At 37.5% G+C, this 19279-nt stretch overlaps 2 protein-coding genes and 1 long non-coding RNA gene across 3 annotated transcripts; 2 read left to right on the top strand and 1 right to left on the bottom strand.

Annotated features, from left to right (window-relative positions):
* Nucleotides 1-5705: 5705 nt before the first annotated feature.
* On the top strand, nt 5706-6164 carry LOC138883409 (secreted RxLR effector protein 161-like). The gene has a single exon (XM_070164093.1). It carries the CDS (start codon nt 5706-5708, stop codon nt 6162-6164), a length of 459 nt encoding a protein of 152 aa, XP_070020194.1.
* Nucleotides 6165-7971: 1807 nt separating this feature from the next.
* LOC104209950 (indole-3-acetic acid-amido synthetase GH3.6-like) lies at nt 7972-10560 on the top strand. The gene is made up of 3 exons (XM_009758725.2): nt 7972-8552; nt 8772-9694; nt 9804-10560. The coding sequence occupies exons 1-3, from the start codon at nt 8107-8109 to the stop codon at nt 10388-10390; spliced, it is 1956 nt and encodes a 651-aa protein (XP_009757027.2). The 5' UTR covers nt 7972-8106; the 3' UTR covers nt 10391-10560.
* LOC104209949 (uncharacterized) lies at nt 10276-13298 on the bottom strand. The gene is made up of 4 exons (XR_706743.2): nt 12266-13298; nt 12120-12185; nt 11917-12050; nt 10276-10362 (listed from the first exon to the last, which is right to left on the bottom strand). It is a non-coding gene; the product is annotated as an uncharacterized lncRNA (long non-coding RNA).
* Nucleotides 13299-19279: the final 5981 nt, after the last annotated feature.

Genomic DNA, 19279 nt, shown 5'->3' with positions numbered 1-19279 from the left:
TTTGAGCAGGAAGACAATCAGTCTGTAGTTGGATATTGTGACTCAGATTTTGCGGGTGATATGGACAAACGAAGATCAACTACTGGTTATGTGTTTACTTTTGCAAAGGCACCAGTTAGTTGGAAGTCTACTTTGCAGTCAACAGTTGCTTTGTCTACAACAGAGGCAGAGTACATGGCTATTACAGATGCTGTGAAAGAGGCAATTTGGCTTCAAGGATTGCTAAAGGAGCTTGGTGTTGAACAAAAAGGTATCACAATTTTTTGTGATAGTCAAAGTGCTATTCAATTAGCGAAGAACCAAGTTTATCATGCAAGGACGAAGCACATTGATGTTCGGTATCATTTCGTACGAGAAATCATAGAAGAAGGTGGAGTCACGGTGAAGAAAATTCATACTACAGAGAATCCTGCTGATATGCTGACAAAGGTGGTGACTGCGGTCAAGTTTCAACATTGTTTGGATTTGATCAACATTGTTGAACACTGAAGATTGAAGATGAAGACACAACCAAAATTTGTTATTGAGAGAGAATTGAAAATGTGGAATTTTGCCAAGGTGGAGATTTGTTGAAGTTTGGCAAAATGCCAAAGTCCCACATTGGTTGGGAGTTAAGTTTGGAGGGGATTTTTCCCCTATAAAAGAAGGCCTAATGTTTAGGATTGAGATACACCTCTCATTTGCCTTCTCATCTGTTTAAGGCATTTGTATCTTCTCTCTTTAGTATTATTTCACTTGTATTTTTGGAGTGGAATAAAATATTGGTTGTGTCCGAGGAGTAGGCAAAATTAGCCGAACCTCGTAAATTCTGGTGTTTCCTTTATTGTTGTTTTATTGTCTTATTTATTATTTGGTGGCTGTCATAATTTTTGGTATAGTAGTTGTGACTTATTCACACTATATACATTTGGCTTTCGCAACATGCACCCCTTATTGAGCTATCGAACTCTAGGATCGTGTCCAACTACTTCAGTCCCATGTGTCCAAAATGGGTTCCTGGCTGCAAGAAATGGCACAACATGAATTGAATGTCAACTTTCCAATTTCTCTGCTTGTAGCTTCATTCACTATCCAGAAAAAAAAAAAAAAGACAACCATTTGTGAATCCTAACTATGTTAGTCTTTCACGAACACGGTATGGATTTGTATTTGTCAAAAAATAAATTATGGCACTTTTTATCTCTGCAATGGTTTTATTGTGTTGAGTAGTTTAGTGCAAAGACATATGAGGAGAAGCAGTGAAAAAGAGAGATTTGGTAGACACTTTTAGTACCCATATTTTATCCAATCTAAAGAAATCACTCACCCAACCCGTGGTAATATTCTGCCAAAAAAAAAGGCGTGTAATGTTGGATGGGGTTGGACGGGTGATGAGGGAAAAATCCAATTTTGCCTGACATTTTCCTGAATTCTCACGGCATAAGTTTACTAGTCTGGAAATTGAGAAACTACCGAGTAGTAGTACAAAACTACAACCCCTCTATTAACAGTAATTTTTTTAGAGAAAACTACTGCAGAAGTGTTAAAGACTGGATTAGCAAACAATTACAAGCTCTGAAAGGAAATATTCCTGATTACTAGGGAAATATAGCAGAAAGACTTTAAAATATAGAACTATATTTTTTCCTCTTTTCCTTTACAAAAAAAATTGTAAGCATTCCAATGTATGTTTCACATAACACTGCAAATGAAAAGAAGATAGAGAGATTGCTATAATGACCTATCTTTAGCTTGCAGCTCAGAGAGAAGCAATTCCTGCAAATCTGCCTTCCGAGTGTTGGACACCATATATATTTAGTTGTGTTGAATATGCCAAACTATCCTACATCGGTGACGACTTAATTTGGGGGAGAATTTCACCCTATAAAAGAAGGCCTAATATTTAGGATTTAAACACACCTCTCATTTGTCTTCTTATCTTCTTAAGGAATTAGTATCTTCTCTCTTTAGTATTATTTCACTTGTATTTTGGAGTGGAATAAAATATTGGTTGTGTCCGAGGAAGTAGGCTAAATTGGCCGAACCTCATAAATTCTGGTGTTCCTTTTATTGTTGCTTTATTGTCTTATTTATTATTTGGCGGCTGTCATAATTTTTGAGTAGTTGTGACTCATTTACACTATATATATACATTTGGCTTCCGCAACAATTGGTATCAGAGCCAAGGTACTGTTTAAGTATACTCTGTGGTTGCAGCATAGTCTGATCTTCCACATCAGAAAAGATTTATTTTGGTAACTGAGTCAAGGTTCTGTCTGAGTATGCTCTATGGTTGCAGCTTAGTCTAATCTTCCACACCAGAAAGGAAATAATCTTGATTTGTGACGTCAACTATTAAATAATATTTGTGTAAAGATGGGAGACAAAAAACAAGAAGAATCTACATCAAGTGTCAACAATACGTCATCATTGGCATTTTTGTTTATGACAAGAATTGTGTCAAATGCGAAATTTGCGGTAGAAATTTTTGACGGGTCAGGACATTTTGGGATGTGCCAAGGCGAGGTTCTAGATGTCCTTTTTCAACAAGGGCTAGATCTTGTCATTGAAGAAAAAAAACCAGATGTTATTGGAGAAGAAGATTGGAGAATTATCAACCGTGTTGCTTGCGGTACCATTCGATCCTACCTTGCTAGAGAGCAGAAATATCTATACACAAAGAAAACTTCTGCAAGTTAATTATGGAAAGCACTAGAGGATAAATTTTTGAAGAAAAACAGTCAAAATAAATTGTACATGAAGAAGAGACTGTTTTGCTTCACCTATGTTCATGGTATCACGATGAATGAACATTTCACCAGTTTCAATAAGTTGGTCACAGATTTGCAAAATATGTATGCAACTTTTGATGATGGTGACTTGGCCTTGATGTTGTTGGGGTCACTTCCTGATGAGTACGAGCACCTTGAAACTACTCTACTCCATGGAAATGACGAAATTTCTCTCAGAGAATATTGTTCGGCTTTGTACAGCTATGAACAAAGAAAGGGAGAAAAACAAAAGGGCGGAGAAGGAGAAGCACTGGTTGTAAGGGGTCGTCCTCAAAATCAAACGAGGACAAGGAAGGGAAGATCCAAGTCAAGATCTAGACCCAACAAAGATGAATGTGCCTTTTGTCGAGAAGAGGGGCATTGGAAGAAAGACTATCCGAAGTTGAAGAAGAAAGCCAAACATAACAATGGAAAGGCCATTATGGATTCAAATGTAGCTGATTGTGATGATTCAGACTTCTCATTAGTTACAACAGAGTTATCAACATCATCAGACATATGGTTGATGGACTCAGCTTGTAGCTATCATATGTGTCCCAATAGGAACTGGTTCGTGGATTTTCAAGAAGGAGAATATGGAGTCATCCACACAGTGGATAACAGCCCTCTTACCTCATATGGCATTGGTTCAATACGATTAAGGAACCATGATGGAATGATCAGAACATTAACAGATGTTCGATATATACCGGATTTGAAGAAGAATCTCATCTCTGTGGGAGCCCTAGAATCAAAAGGGTTTAAAATCATTGCAGAAAATGGAGTGATGAGAGTATGCTCCAGTGCACTAGTGGTAATGAAGGCTAATCGGAAGAATAATAATATGTACGGCTATCGTGGCAGTACAGTTACTGGGGCAGCGACAGTGACATCCAGTGACGACAAAGAGGCAGAAACAACTAGGCTATGACACATGCGCTTAGGACATGCTGGAGGAAAATCCTTGAAAACTCTATTAGATCAAGGATTGTTAAAAGGAGTAAAGGCTTGCAACTTGGAGTTTTGTGAACATTGTGTCAAAGGGAAACAGACAAGGGTTAAATTTGGTACAACGATCCATAATACTAAAGGCATTTTGGATTATGTACACTCTGATGTTTGGGGTCCTTCCAAAATACCTTCATTGGGTAGGAAGCACTATTTTGTAACTTTTTTTGATGATTTTTCCCGAAGAGTGTGGGTGTATACAATGAAGAGCAAATATGAAATGTTGGGAATTTTTCTCAAATGGAAGACGGTGGTGGAGAATCAAACAGGCAGGAGGATCAAGTGTATTCGCACAGATAATGGAGATTAATACAAAAATGATCATTTCAATAAGGTTTGTGAAAATGATGGCATCGTCCGACACTCCACTGTCAAACATACACCACAACAACATGGAATGGCATAACGTATAAACCGGACCTTGCTGGAGAAGGTACTGTGTATGTTGTCAAATGTTAGCTTGGGCAAAAAAATTTGGGCTGATGCAATTACATATGCATGCTACCTTATTAATCGTCTACCATCTGCTGCTATTGACGACAAGACACCATTTGAAAAATGGTATGGAAAGCCTGCTGTAGATTGTGACTCTTTGCACGTATTTGGCTTAACTCCATATTATCATGTGATAGAGTCAAAATTGGATCCAAGGGCAAAGAAGGCTAATTTTATGGGGATTACTTCTGGAGTCAAAGGATACCGCTTATGGTGACAAAAAAGGTAATATTCAGCAGGGATGTTACCTTTAATGAATCTGCTATGGTAAATAAGGTACCAAACAAAATGAGGGTGCTTCTAAGTATGTGGAAAAATTTATTTTTCCTACACAAGAAGCAGAGGAGGAAACAAATGAAGATTATCCTCTAGAAGAAGAGCCAGTAGAGAGGGAGATTCCAATGCAGGAACTTCAACAACAACTTGAATCAATAGCAACTAGCAGGGCAAAAAGGACAATAACAAAACATGTTCGTCTTATAGAGACAGTTGCTTGTGCAACCTCAATTGTAGCTGATGATGTTCCTACCACTTATAAAGACGCAGTCCAAAGTTCAGAAGAAGATAAGTGGAGGATTGCCATGAATGATGAAATACAGTCCCTTCATCAGAATCATACATGGAGATTGGCCAATCTCCCGAAGGGAAAGAAAGCAATTGGGTGCAAATGGGTATTTGCAAAGAAAGAAGGATTTCCTAACCAAGAAGATGTTCGCTACAAAGCAAGATTGGTGGCCAAAGGATATGCTCAAAAGGAGGGAATTGATTACAATGAAGTATTTTTTCCAGTTGTAAAACAGTCCTTCATTAGAATTATGTTGGCTTTGCTAGCATAGTTGGATTTGGAACTAGTTCAGATGGATGTAAAAACTGCGTTTTTACATGGAAACTTGGAGGAGGAAATCTACATGACTCAGCCAGAAGGATTCAAAGTTGATGGAAAGAAAAATATGGTGTGCAAACTTGAAAAGTCATTGTATGGATTGAAACAATCTTCTAGACAATGGTACAAACGATTTGACAAGTTTATGTTGCGGCAAGGGTACAAGAGAAGCAAACACGATCATTGTGTGTATTTGCGCAAGCTTGAAGATGGTTCCTTTGTATATCATCTCCTATATGTTGATGATATGTTGATAGCTTCAAAGAATTCGGAAGAAATTGATAAGTTGAAGATTCAACTAAAGAAAGGAAGGATCTGGGTAAGGCAAAGAAAATTCTTGGCATGGAGATAATAAGAGATAGACGTTCAAAGAAACTCTGTTTATCTCAAAAGGAATATTTGAAGAGAGTACTACAATGTTTTGGCATAGATGAGAAGACTAAGCCAGTTAGTACTCTACTTGCTCCTCATTTTAAGCTAAGTACTACTATGTCGCCAAAAGATGAAGCTGAACAGGAGTATATGTCAAGGGTACCGTACGCAATATTGTTGGTAGCTTGATGTATGCAATGGTCTGTACGAGACCTGACATTTCACAAGCTATTGGAGTTGTTAGCAGATATATGCATAATCCAGGAAAGGAGCATTGGCAAGCTGTGAAGTGGATTCTACGGTATATTCATAATACTGTAGATGTTGGGTTAGTTTTTGAGAAGGAAGGCAATCAATATGTAGTTGGATATTGTGACTCAGATTTTGCGGGTGATCTGGACAAACGAAGATCAACTACTGGTTATATGTTTAATTTTGCAAAGGCACCAGTTAGTTGGAAGTCTACTTTGCAGTCAACAGTTGATTTATCTACAACAGAGGCAGAGTACATGGCTATTACAGAGGCTGTGAAGGAGGCAATTTGCCTTCAGGGGTTGCTAAAAGAGCTTGGCATTGGACAAAAAAGTATCACAAGCTTGGCATTGGACAAAAAAGTATCACAATTTTTTGTGATAGTCAAAGTGCTATTCAATTAGCGAAGAACCAAGTTTATCATGCAAGGACGAAACACATTGATGTTCGGTATCATTTCGTACGAGAAATCATAGAAGAAGGTGGAGTCACGGTGAAGAAAATTCATACTACGGAGAATCCTGCTGATATGCTGAAAAAAGTGGTGACTGCGGTCAAGTTTCAACATTGTTTGGATTTGATCAACATTGTTGAACACTGAAGATTGAAGATGAAGACACAACCATAATTTGTTACCGAGAGAAAATTGAAGATGTGGAATTTTGCCAAGGTGGAGATTTGTTGAATATGGCAAACTATCCCACATCGGTGGGGGACTTAATTTGGGCGAGAATTTCACCCTACAAAAGAAGGCCTAATGTTTATGATTTAAACACACCTCTTATTTGTCTTCTTATCTTCTTAAGGCATTTGTATCTTCTCTCTTTAGTATTATTTCACTTGTATTTTGGAGTGGAATAAAATATTGGTTGTATCCGAGGAAGTAGGCTAAATTGGCCGAACCTCGTAAATTTTGGTGTTCCTTTTATTGTTGCTTTATTGTCTTATTTATTATTTGGTGGCTGTCATAATTTTCGGTATAGTAGTTGTGACTCATTCACATATATACATTTGGCTTCCGTAACAAGTTGATGATTTGCCATCGCCCTGAGTTGAACCAGTCATATTATAGATATATTCAATACAAGGTGATGGTCTAATAGATCACAAGGGAGAAACATCAGCATTAGAATCATCATAGGAGCTGGAGCCGTTAATGACCGGAGGCTCGTGACTTGTTCTGCCATGTGATTTTACCAACCTATTCTGAACATTTTTCTGATCTTTATTCTCTTGGATGACTGGTCCACTGAATTTACTCCTCATTCTCAAGCGGGACTGAGAAGTTGCACTAATATCTGCAAAACCAGCAGCTCTTTTGGCTCCAGCCAGTTGAGTTTTCTTGATGGTATTGTCCCCATAGCCATCACCTGATCTCCTCTTTAGCTTCTGTCATTCCTTTTAGAATTCAACAGATGTGACAGTGATTCCTCTATAGCACAATTAGTTTTAGTAGGCAAAACTTCCTGTCCCTTTATTCGACATGGAGATTTTATTCTTTGAATTTCTTGTCGTGAAGCATGTCTGTCCTCCAGAGTTATTCCTGCTGGCTGTCAAAGAACATTTTCACCTTTTTGATTGAAAGGTCTCAAATAAGCAAACATAGGCATCATCTTAAAGCAGTTTATTCATGCGTGGAATTTAATTGAGAACTAAAACATTCATAATATTTGCAATTTATTATCCTGAACTCCTAAGTTTAGGAGAAAATTGATAGTATAAGAATTTAAAATCCTTTGTTCGAAATAGCAAGAAGAGATTGGACAATGAGCGAGAACTGAACTGGGATTGTAAGATTCTTTAAGTTCTATTATTTTAAAAGAAAGTTAAGAATTGTAAGATTGTTTACGTTCTAGTTTAAAAGAAGAACCCTGTGCCTTGAGGCAAAACCTGCTTAGACGCCAAAACAAATAAACGAACGAAACTTTTCTGCCCCATTTTTTGTCACTTGAACTTGAGATGCCAAGACTGAATTATTGGCCTGGATAGTGAAACCATACTTGAATTCTACAGTCCTGATGTCCTTTGAGTTGTGATTCTCTTTGCTTCTGTTTTGTTAAGACACGTGTTAGCAACATGTTATGTGGTAGGTAAAACGTTAATACAGACAAGGATCACATGTTAACATAATAACTATTATTAGTCAACAATCATTTTAATAATAAAACTTAACAAATTAATTCAGATATCAGAATCCAAACTGAGCTGCTCTGTAACTGATTAAATGTTATGGCATCTCAAAGCAATTTCTTTATAGTAAGTAGTACTGTCCATGGTATGAAGTCGAGGTGCTAAGCACGTGAAGTTTCAACTACCTATACCAAATTGACAAAAGGAGAGAGACACATGGATATATTTTATTTAGAACTAGTTCTGGAAAAACCCCAAAATATCTTTTATGTACTCAAATCTTCATTTTCTTCATCTTGTATATACAAATTACTCTATATTACTTTACAAGTCTTCTTAAGTATGGAAAGAAGCGTAGCTAATGAGGCATCAAAGGCCACAATAATGGCGGAGGACTACAAGAAGGATCTTGAGTTCATTGAAGAGGTGACTAGCAATGTTGATGATGTCCAGAGGAGAGTTCTTGCTGAAATCATCTCCCAGAATGTGCATGTTGAGTACTTGCAGCGTCATAATCTCAATGGCAGCACTGATAGAGACACATTCAAGAAAGTCGTACCTGTCATCACTTACGAAGATATCCAGCTTGATATCAACCGCATAGCCTATGGTGATAAATCTCCTATCCTCTGCTCCCAACCCATCTCTGAATTATTGTCAAGGTTCTCCTCCTTTTTTTTCTTTTTCCAAAATAGAAAGTGAAAATTTATCTGTATCGATCTCTCACATTTTGGGTTGTACATATTGAAGTATGTGAAAATCTCATCGAAAAGCTTAAGTTAGGAAAAACACACTTCTATTTAGTATAGTTAATTATGTCTTCAACAGTACATGCATGTTGCTCTTAATTATTTTTTGCTAAAGGGAAAGTTTTGATGCAGTTCTGGCACGTCTGGAGGGGAGAGCAAATTGATACCATCAACAGAGGCAGCGCTTGGGAGGAGATTACAGCTTCTCAAACTTCTGATGTCTGTGATGAGCCAAGTGGCTCCAGATTTTGGAAAGGGTAAAGGAATGTATTTCATGTTCATAAGTTCTGAACAGAAGACCCCAGGAGGATTACTAGCTCGGTTTTTTACTACTAGTTTTTACAAGAGTCCTTATATCAACTGCGGATACCCCTGCAGGAAATTCACTAGTCCAACGGCAACCATTCTCTCCCAAGACTCTTACCAAAGTATGTACTCTCAAATGCTCTGTGGCCTCTGCCAAAACCAAGAAGTCCTCCGTGTTGGCTCACTTTTTGCAACCGGCTTCATTCGTGGCATCCGTTTCTTGGAGAAGCATTGGTCTCTACTTTGTAACGATATCCGAAACGGAACCATTAACACTCAAATTACAGATCCTTCAGTGAGAGAAGCAGTGATGGAAATCCTCAAACCTGACCCAAAATTAGCTGATTTCATTGAGGCTGAATGCAGCAAAGACTCATGGCAAGGAATCATCACTAGGTTGTGGCCTAATACCAAGTATGTGGATGCTATTTTGACTGGATCCATGTCACAATATATACCGATACTTGATTATTACAGCAATAGCCTCCCTCTTATCAGTACTTTGTATGGTTCCTCAGAATGCCACTTTGGAATCAACTTGAACCCTTTCTGTAAGCCCAGTGAAGTCTCTTACACCCTTATCCCCACCATGTGCTATTTTGAGTTCTTACCATATCACGGAAATAGTGGAGTCACTGATTCTATCTCCATGCCCAAGTCGCTTAATGAGAAAGAACAACAACAATTGGTTGATTTGGCCGATGTCGAGATTGGTCAGGAGTACGAGCTTGTTGTTACCACATATTCTGGTATTTTCAAATGCTAAATAAAAATCTCTTGGCACATTTTTTCCCCCATTTATAAGTTAAACATGCAATCTGCTGATGCTTAGCTTTGCTTGAATTTATGCCATTTCAGGACTCTACAGATATAGAGTCGGTGATGTGCTTCGGGTTGCTGGATACAAGAACAATGCGCCTCGATTCAACTTCCTATGCCGGGAAAATGTAATCTTGAGCATTGGTGCTGACTTTACTAATGAAGTTGAGCTACAAAATGCAGTGAAAAATGCAGTGGGTAATCTGATGCCATTTGATTCTCAGGTAACCGAGTACACCAGTTATGTCGATATTACCACCATTCCAAGCCATTATGTCTTATTCTGGGAGCTGAGTGCGAATGACTCTACCCCAGTTCCTCCGTCAGTCTTCGAAGATTGTTGCCTCACAATTGAAGAATCTCTAAACTACTTCTACCGCGAGGGCCGTGCGTCTAATGAATCCATCGGGCCTCTAGAAATTAGGGTGGTGGAAAATGAAACTTTTGACAAGCTCATGGACTACTGCAGTAGCTTAGGTGCTTCCATGAACCAATACAAGACGCCCCGTTGTGTGAAATATGCACCCCTCATTGAGATGTTGAATTCAAGGGTCGTATCCAACTACTTCAGTCCCACGTGTCCAAAATGGGTTCCTGGCTACAAGAAATGGAACAACACCAATTAAATGTCAAGCTTCCAATTTCTCTGCTTGTAGCTTCATTCACAATGCAGAAAGAAAACAACCATTTGTGGATTGCTTTAGTGAATAATCATCCTAGCTATGTTAGCCTTTCATGAACATGTTATGGATTTGTATTTGTCACAAATAAAATATGGCACTTTTTATTTCTGTAATGATTTTATTGTGTTGAGTAGTTTAGTGCAGAGAAATATGAGGAGAAGCATTAAAAAAGAGAGATTTGGTAGACACTTTTAGTACCCATATTTTATCCGATCTTAAAAAATCACTCACCCTAACCGCGTAATGTTCAGCCAAAAAAAAAAAAGGCACGTAATGTTGGGTGGATTGGAGGGGTGCTGAGGGAAAAATCCAATTTTGCCTAAGATTTTGCTGCAGCCTCAGGGCATAAGTTTACAAGCCTGGCAAGTGAGAAACAACCCTGTACCATGTAGTAGTACAAAACTACAACCCCTCTATTAACAGTAATTTTTTAGAGAAAACTACTGCAGAAGTGTTAAAGACCGTAAGATTCTTTAAGTTCAATACTAAAAGAAAGCTAGGAATTTTTTTTCACAAGGAGAAAGCTAGGAATTGTAAGATTGTTTAAGTTTAGTTTAAAAAAGAAAGGGCTGGTCTCTGAATATCATCTTGGCTTTTAAACCTCTATTGTTAAATCCACCTAGGAATCAGACATGGTTAAAGGACTATATCTTCAAGCTAAGTTGATTTAGCATGTTGGCGGTTCCACTTGTCTTTTCTATTGCATTTCTGAAGTCTGCTATATCAGTAAACATCCCGCCATCTAAAAATTTAAAATTGAACAAGGGAGACAGCTAATCAACGTACTGTTTTTTAATGATTTCTCACTTGAACTTGAGATGCCAAGACTGAATTATTGGCCTGGATAGTGAAACTATCCTTGAATTTTACAGTCTTCATATCCTCTGAAATATGAAAGTCTATCGCTTCCAATTTGTTAGGTCATTCTTTAGGCAGGTTTGAACTTCCAACACCAGGTTTGGCTATAGGTTGACATATTGAAAACATTATATGCAATTGTAATGAGCATAAGCTCAATATGTAGGTAGCCATCAGGTTTTTTCCACCTAACATAAGCCATCCAATGTTGGCTATTCCACTAGCACTATGGATACAAGTACACACCAAATATTTAGTAGAGGATGTACTGATTAAGGAAACTGACTTAAGTGAACAATAGATAACAACATGCATGTGATAATTTCAAAAAGCAAACCTGCTCATTCTCATCCTTTAAGGCCCTTAGCACACTATCCAGGTTATCAATCTTTTTATTTAATGCAGCAAAGAACAACAACAACAACAACCCAGTATAATCCCACTTAGTGGGGTCTGAGGAGGGTAGTGTGTACGCAGACCTTACCCCTACCCTGGGGTAGAGAGGCTGTTTCCAAATAGACCCCTGACATCCTTCCCTCCAAGAACTTTCCACCTTGTTCTTGGGGAGACTCGAACTCACAACCTCTTGGTTGGAAGTGGAGGTTGCTTACCTAATGCAGCAAAGAACATATCAGACAATTTCTCATCGGTACAGGCCAATTGGCTCTGGAGCATCAGTATATCATCAGTATCTTCAGAACTTGCTGACAAGATATCTCATTTAAAGCATCTTGCTCGATCACGCCTGTGAATTAAAATAGATGAGATATGTCAAACAAAAAGAACAATAAAAGAGCTATACATGTGAACTTACCAAGCCGTGCATTGAAATACAAGTTATACTGCCAAGTGCTTGCTGTATAATTGCTTTCATCTGTAACTAAATAAGTCAGGACAGTCAGCACTTTTTTCTACCAAAAAATCATGAAGAAACCCAATTAGAGTGTAAGATTATGAAACCTTGATTTTCAAGTGGACCCAAATAGACGAATCCATATCAAAAGAAAGTTCACCCTGATGTATCAACAAAAACAAAAATGATTACATTCCCCGGTTTAAGAAAGTACAAATAAAACAGTATGCATCCCAAAAATGTGTACATACACGCCAGTAAATAGGGTACTACAGGTGTTTTATTGTTAGAAATATCGGATTTTGAAGATTCCCACACTGAGTACCACATTACCAGCTTGTTTTATCCCATGGAGTCGTATAATTAAATTCATAAATCTATCAAAGCAGAATATTTCCAATATTTAGCTTATACATTTTATAGCCTTTGTGTATTAGAGAGAGAATAATATATGCACTTAAATTTAGTTGACTTGCAACTTCTACTCTTAATTTATTCCACTGAACTTACTGAGAAAATGACATCTGCCCTTAATTCTATTGAAGTGTGACTTCTTGTTGTCTCAATTGAAATATGAGATGCCTAAATTAATTATGGCGTTGTATCTAATTTCAATCTCCAAAACCTCATTAAGAAACTAGAAACAGGTTCTCTTTTCTGGTGTAAATTACCTACAACTATCAGGGAAATTACATCGGGAGTTAGAGTTCTAACTATAATAGCCACAGGATTAATGATACAAAACTACAACCCAGGATCTCAACTGAAATATGAGATCAGAATCAACAGTACTCTTACACATGATTATGTACATACACAAGCAAACATTTGAATAGATAAATATTAATCAATAAATTCTTATGCTTTTCAAGGATGGAAAGCATTAGTCGATGAAAATTCAAACGCAAGAATGTCATCTCTTTGTCTTGTTCTATAGAACAAGTTAGAAGGTTGTTAAGAATACAGTGAACTTGAGTAGTTAATGCACAATAAGGTAACAGAAAAAGAATTTAGAAACTTTAGCTTCCAAAGAAAGCTCAATGAATCAAAAGAGCTCTTGAAATTCCTCTTTTTTCATGAAGCAGATAAAGAAAGGAATCTAGGGTTTTTGCTCGTAGCAGGAGGGAATGGTGACTGAGTCGGTTGTGAGGAAGAAGAATTTTGCAAATGTAGTAGTAGTAGCTAACTAATAGCCGTTTAGCCAAGCTCCAAATATCATCTAATTTTGGCAAGTGCTTTTTTTAGAAAGTGTTTTTCTTGAAAGTATTTTTGGTGAGAAATAGTTTTTGTTTGGTTAATTAGATTGAAAAGCATTTTTGAGCAGCAATTAATATTTGGCCAAGCTTTAAAAAATTGGTTCTAAATGTATTTTTCTCAAAATATTTTTTTCTGCTTCTTCAAAACTATTTCTGCTTCTCCTCAAAATCATTTTTTTTTCCTTCCAAAAACTTGACCAAACACATAAATTTTTGGCCAAAAATGCTTTTGGCAAAAAAAAGAAAAACACTTTTGGCTAAAAAAAAGTTGTGACAAACAGGTTATAAAGCAAGAAATGGAGATTTCAGTTGCAGAGATGAGGGAGTAATTCGAATTGAAGAGTCGATTTATGTAGAAAAGAATATACTTATCCTAAGTGGAAAGTAGTATCCGGTCTGCTCTTGGCGGAATATCTTTGACTTGTCTTGGTAAAATATTCCCATTGTTTTTACTTGAATATTATAGTTTTTCAATATTTAAAGTTTGAAATTTTTATTTGGTGGTAGAAAGTAGAAGCTAATGATCGATTATTATTAAAATTATTAAAATGTTAATAATGTGTGCTTAATTTTTGAGTTCAAATACTTAACGAGATATGGATGGTCCTCAAACTAATTCAGCACCTAAAAAACAAAAGAAAAGTCTCTTAATATGGTATTGGTCATAAGAAGGATGTCGAATCCGCTTCAAAGGTAATTTTTTATTTTATTTTTATCTATTCAAAGTTTTATGTATGTTAGCATTTACTTTTTAAGAGCTAGTTCCTCTAATAGATATGTATGTTTAACTTATTGGACAATAAAAGATATATATGATAAATTTGTTTGGATATCATGGGATATACTTATGCATGTTTCTTTTTAAATGTAGCATAATACAAATGGTAAGTTAAAACTTGGTATTCATTTTCAATTCTAACAATTTTAATGAATTGGAAAGAATATTATCAGCAACACAAGTTGTGCTTTTTAAAGTAAGTTATTTTGGGTATTTGCTGGAATTGCATAAAATAAATAACAATCTCAATAGATATATTCTTTATTGATAATAGAGATTCAAAAAGAAGTTAAGGATGAAATATAGTTTCTTGTCAATGAAGTTAAGTTACATTTTAATTTGTCTCGGTTTGCTTGTGTGGTTGGATTAAAATATAATGGTGATGTAAAGCGTCCTACTTGATCTAAAGGAAAAAAAATAATCATGAAAAATATTTTGTGGATTATCCTTCTTTTGCTAAGAAATATATTAAGCATTATGTTCCTAATAAAACGCCCGAATATAATGAAGATGTTGTGAAGATGACAGTGTTCTACATGATAAACTCCTTCCTCTTTTCTATTAAAAATATAAAATAGTTTGACAAGGATTATTTTGACTTGGTTGAGGAAGATAATTTTAATAGTTATACGTGGGGAGAGATGTATACCAAGCTACCTTGGAATCAGTGTCTAGAATTTTGGATAGGAAGACTATGTATTATCAGACTTCGGGATTTCTTATGGCTCTTCAAATATGTTACTATGAATGTTGTGAATATGTGCATAATAGCGTAACTATTTGTTATGGGACTAACTGTCCATGAACTCTTAGATGGAAGGTGACAACGCAACTCAAATTTGAGAAAATACATGAGAAAGTTTATGGTTTTCCCCACACAAGATAATTTTATTTGTTGTTTTTCATGTATTTCAACTAATAGTGGTATATCGTGTGATATGCTCGTCTGTTTTTCTGTTATACTAAGTCATTTGTATAACTGCGTATATGTAATAATCTGGCAGGTCGTTTTGAGCTTTAATATTATGTTTGACAAGTTGAGATTTTGAGTAGCTTCATATAATGCATTATGATTTGTGTATGTAGTTGAATCTGATGTTCGAGATCGACTTGGTAGAGTGATTCTCTAGTTGGAAGATTTAAGTTAGAAGAGTTGACCAAGGTTTGACTTTTGAGTAAACGACCTCGAAATTGGGATTTGATGGTTTCAATAGGTTCGTATAGTGATTTTGCACATGGACGTATATGTAGACAATAAATTTGCGCCAGTAAAATAAAATCGAGATCATATTGCAACAATCCTAGTATTTGATTTCAAATAATTGAGTGTACAATCTCTATAGATCCTCTGATTCATCTTTTCAATAGTAAATAAATTCAAGGGCCTTTGAGCTTGATCTTGAATATGTAGTTGTTGCCACGAACAATGATCTTGAATTCAACTAGTACGAACTTTGATTTGAACTCGTACTTCTTGAACCTTGATTTGTTCTTGGTTCTTGAGCTTGAGCTTGATTTGTTGTTCTTTCTTAAGCTTGAACTTGATTCTTGAACTTGAACTTGATTGCTTGAAGCTTATGGAGGAATTTGCAGCGTTTGATCCACGAGCTCTCTTTTGCTTCTTGTTATAACTTCTAGTATCTTTTCTGGGTTATGAAGACCTATCACGACCCCAAATACTGGTCGTGATGGCGCCTATCACATTACTAGGCAACCAACTAATCAATAAACACAACCCTCTTTCTAATAACATTAAGCCATTTTTCTGACGCAAGTTTTAGATACCAAATTCATTATAAGTATTACGGCAACAAAGTTATGCGGAAAGTCAAAATAACAATAAACTACACAGCCCCAACAATCTGGTGTCACGAGTCTAGAGCCTCTAATACAAGTCTGAATACCTAATACATCAATAGTCTAGGAAATGCGGAAAAATAATAAGATAGGAGGGAGAGAACAGGGCTGCGGACGCCATGAAGCTACCTCGAAGTCTCCGTCAAATATTGAACAGCTGAAAGCCCTCACTCGGTCGCTCGGGCACCTGGATCTGCACACAAGGTGCAAGGAGTAACGTGAGTACGCTAACTCAGTAAGTAACTAGAGTAAATAAGGGCTGAAAGCAGTGACGAGCAGTTCAAAAATACATAACTGAATAATCAATAGAATATCAGGTCATCTTTACAGTTTAAAATCACATTTCCAGTTTAAACAGTTGGAATCAAATACTTAGCAGTATATCAAACTGAGGCTTATTTAAAAGAAGAGTAAAATCAGTGAAAACATCATAACAAGGCCTCTCGGGCAAGGAATCACTCAGAATATAGCCCCTCGGGCAGCCTCTTAGTCACTTGTGACTCGACTCTCGTCACACAGCTCTCATTCTCAGCACTCGGCTCATTAGTATCTCATAATAATAGAAATCATAGTAACCGTTGCGGCGTGCAGCTCGATCCGTAATTTATAGTCGACTACGCTCACTGGGGTATATAGACTTCGGAGGAGCTCCTATAGCCCAAGCGTCATATCGCTGCGGCATGCAGCCCGATCCAATATATATATCGCTGTGGCATGCAGCCCGATCCATATAAGTATTGTTGCGGCGTGCAGCCCGATCCATAACTCACATATATAATTATCGTCACAATTGGGTTCTCAACCACTCTTGGTCTTTAACCTCACAGCCTCTCGGACACAACAATGGAAATTAGGGAACTCAGCCCAAATAGTCCTCACAATTGGGAGTAGAGTAATAAAACCAGTTTTATACATTTAAGCAGGTAAAACATGACTGAGGATTTGCTCTAGCAAGTAAAGTGAGGAAAAATAGTCAAAATGCCCCTAAGGGTTTCTATAGGTGGGCACAAGGCCCCAAATATGGCATACAACCCATAATACAGTATAAATGACTGAAATACAGAATAATATAAGATTTCCAAATCAATTATTCGGCTTAATAGTCGTTGCGGGACGAACTAAGTCACAATCCCTATCGGTGCACGCCCACACGCCCGTCACCTAGCATGTGCGTCACCGTATTTATCAAAACAAGTCAATTACCGGGGTTTTGTACCCTCAGTTCCAGATTTACAATGGTTACTTACCTCAAACCGGTGAAAATACTACTCCGCGACGCCTTTGCCCCTCGAATCGGCCTCCACGCGCATCGAATCTATCAAAAATCAGAACGAGGACGTCAAAATATGCTAAGGGAATGAAGCCCAAGTGAAAAGCACAAATCCCGAAATTACCAAAACCTGACCCCCGGGCCCACGTCTTGAAATTCTGAAATTTTTACATCAATAGATTCGTCATCTCCGCACGAGTTCATACATATCAAGAATACTAAAATCGGAGTCCAAATCACCCCTCAAATCCTCTTTTAAAGGCCTCTTAAACTCAAGCCCTAATCCTCCATTTTTAGCCCTTTAATTACAGCTTTAATCCACGAAATACTACCATAAAAATGTGTTTTAGGTCCAAAATCCTTACCTTAACGAAGCTCCGTTGAAATCCCTCTTCCAAATCGTCCAAAAGCTCCCAAGCCGAAGTTAATAGTGGTGAAAACCTTCAAAAATTGCGAAGGAAAGCTTATATATATTCTGCCTAGGGGTGCCCGCATTTGCGGTCCAAAACCCACTTCTGTGGTACTGCATTTGCGGTCCATCCTCCGCTTCTGCGGAAATAACTTAACGGACCAAATACCGGATCTGCGATCCACTCGTCGCATCTGCGACTCCGTAGGTGCGGCTCCTCTACCATATCTACGGTTCCTGACTCTACCTCTCCATTCCACATCTGCGCCTCCCCATCCGCACGTGTGACGCTGCACCTGCGGTCCCCAAACTGCAGGTGCGAAAACACCAGAAGCAGAAAAATCTCAGCAGCTGCAGTAACCTTTCAACTTCTCCGACGACCACCCGAAATCATCCCTAGGCCCCCCGGGACCTCAACCAAAAGCACCAACATGACCCAATACCTTATTCAAACTTGTTCCAATCATCAAAACACTTCAAGCAACACCAAATCAACCAAAACACCTCGGATTCAAGCCTAAGTTTCAAAAATCTTCTGAAGTCCGCTTTTGATCAAAAACCCAACCAAACCACGTTCGAATAACCTGAAATTTTGCACACACATCCCAAATGACACTACGAAGCCATTGCAACTCTCGGAATTCCATTCCAACCCCTATATCTAAATCTCGCCTATCAACCGGAAATCGCCAAAATATCAACTTCGCCAATTCGAGCCTGATTCTACTCCGAACCTCCAAAACTCATTCCGATCAAACTCCTAAGTCACAAATCACCTCCCGAAGCTAACTGAACCATCGAAACTCACATTTGAGCCCTCTAACACATAAGTCAACATCCGGTTGACTTTTCCAACTCAAACTTCTTTAAAAGAGACTAAGTGTCTCAAATCATATCAAAATCATCCCGGACTCGATCCGACCAACCCGATACCATAAAACACGGATAACGAAGCATAAAGAAGTAGAAATGGGGAAAACGGAGCGGTAACTCATGAGACGACTGGTCGGATCATCACAAGACCCTTATTTATAGTTGTGGCAGGGAAGAGTTATGATAAGAACAAACTCTTTCCGACTAATCAAATCAAAGTGTGACAAGACCACATTTGATTGGTCAGAACATGTCACTTGCACATGTGGCACGATTTCATTAGACTTTTAATGTGACTTGGCATGCCTTATCATTTTGACACGTGGCATGATCCTATTGGCTCTTCCGCTGGACTTGGTGTGCCACGTCATATGACATGTGGCGCCAAACTGGGGCTCTAGGAAGATGACATCTTGGGATTAATGAAGTGGGCTCATCACTTTAGCTCAATTAAATGTGCTAGCCCAATGGATTAAGACTTATTTATTTAATTTCTATATATTGGACTTATATAATAAATTTAATTATATTAGCCCATAATATTTATTTAGACCAATATATCTTGAATTTAAAATATAGTCCAAATTAGTTTATGGATTTAATTTTAATAAAATTTTATATGCCTACAAATACCCCTACTTCAAGGCTTGTTGGGGTATAAAATCGCCAAACCTCCGA

This window comes from Nicotiana sylvestris, chromosome 12 (assembly GCF_000393655.2).
Source record: "Nicotiana sylvestris chromosome 12, ASM39365v2, whole genome shotgun sequence".
In the NCBI taxonomy this organism is placed as follows: Eukaryota; Viridiplantae; Streptophyta; class Magnoliopsida; order Solanales; family Solanaceae; genus Nicotiana; species Nicotiana sylvestris.
Note: the sequence above shows the minus strand (reverse complement) of the source record. Positions and strands in the feature narration are given on the sequence as shown.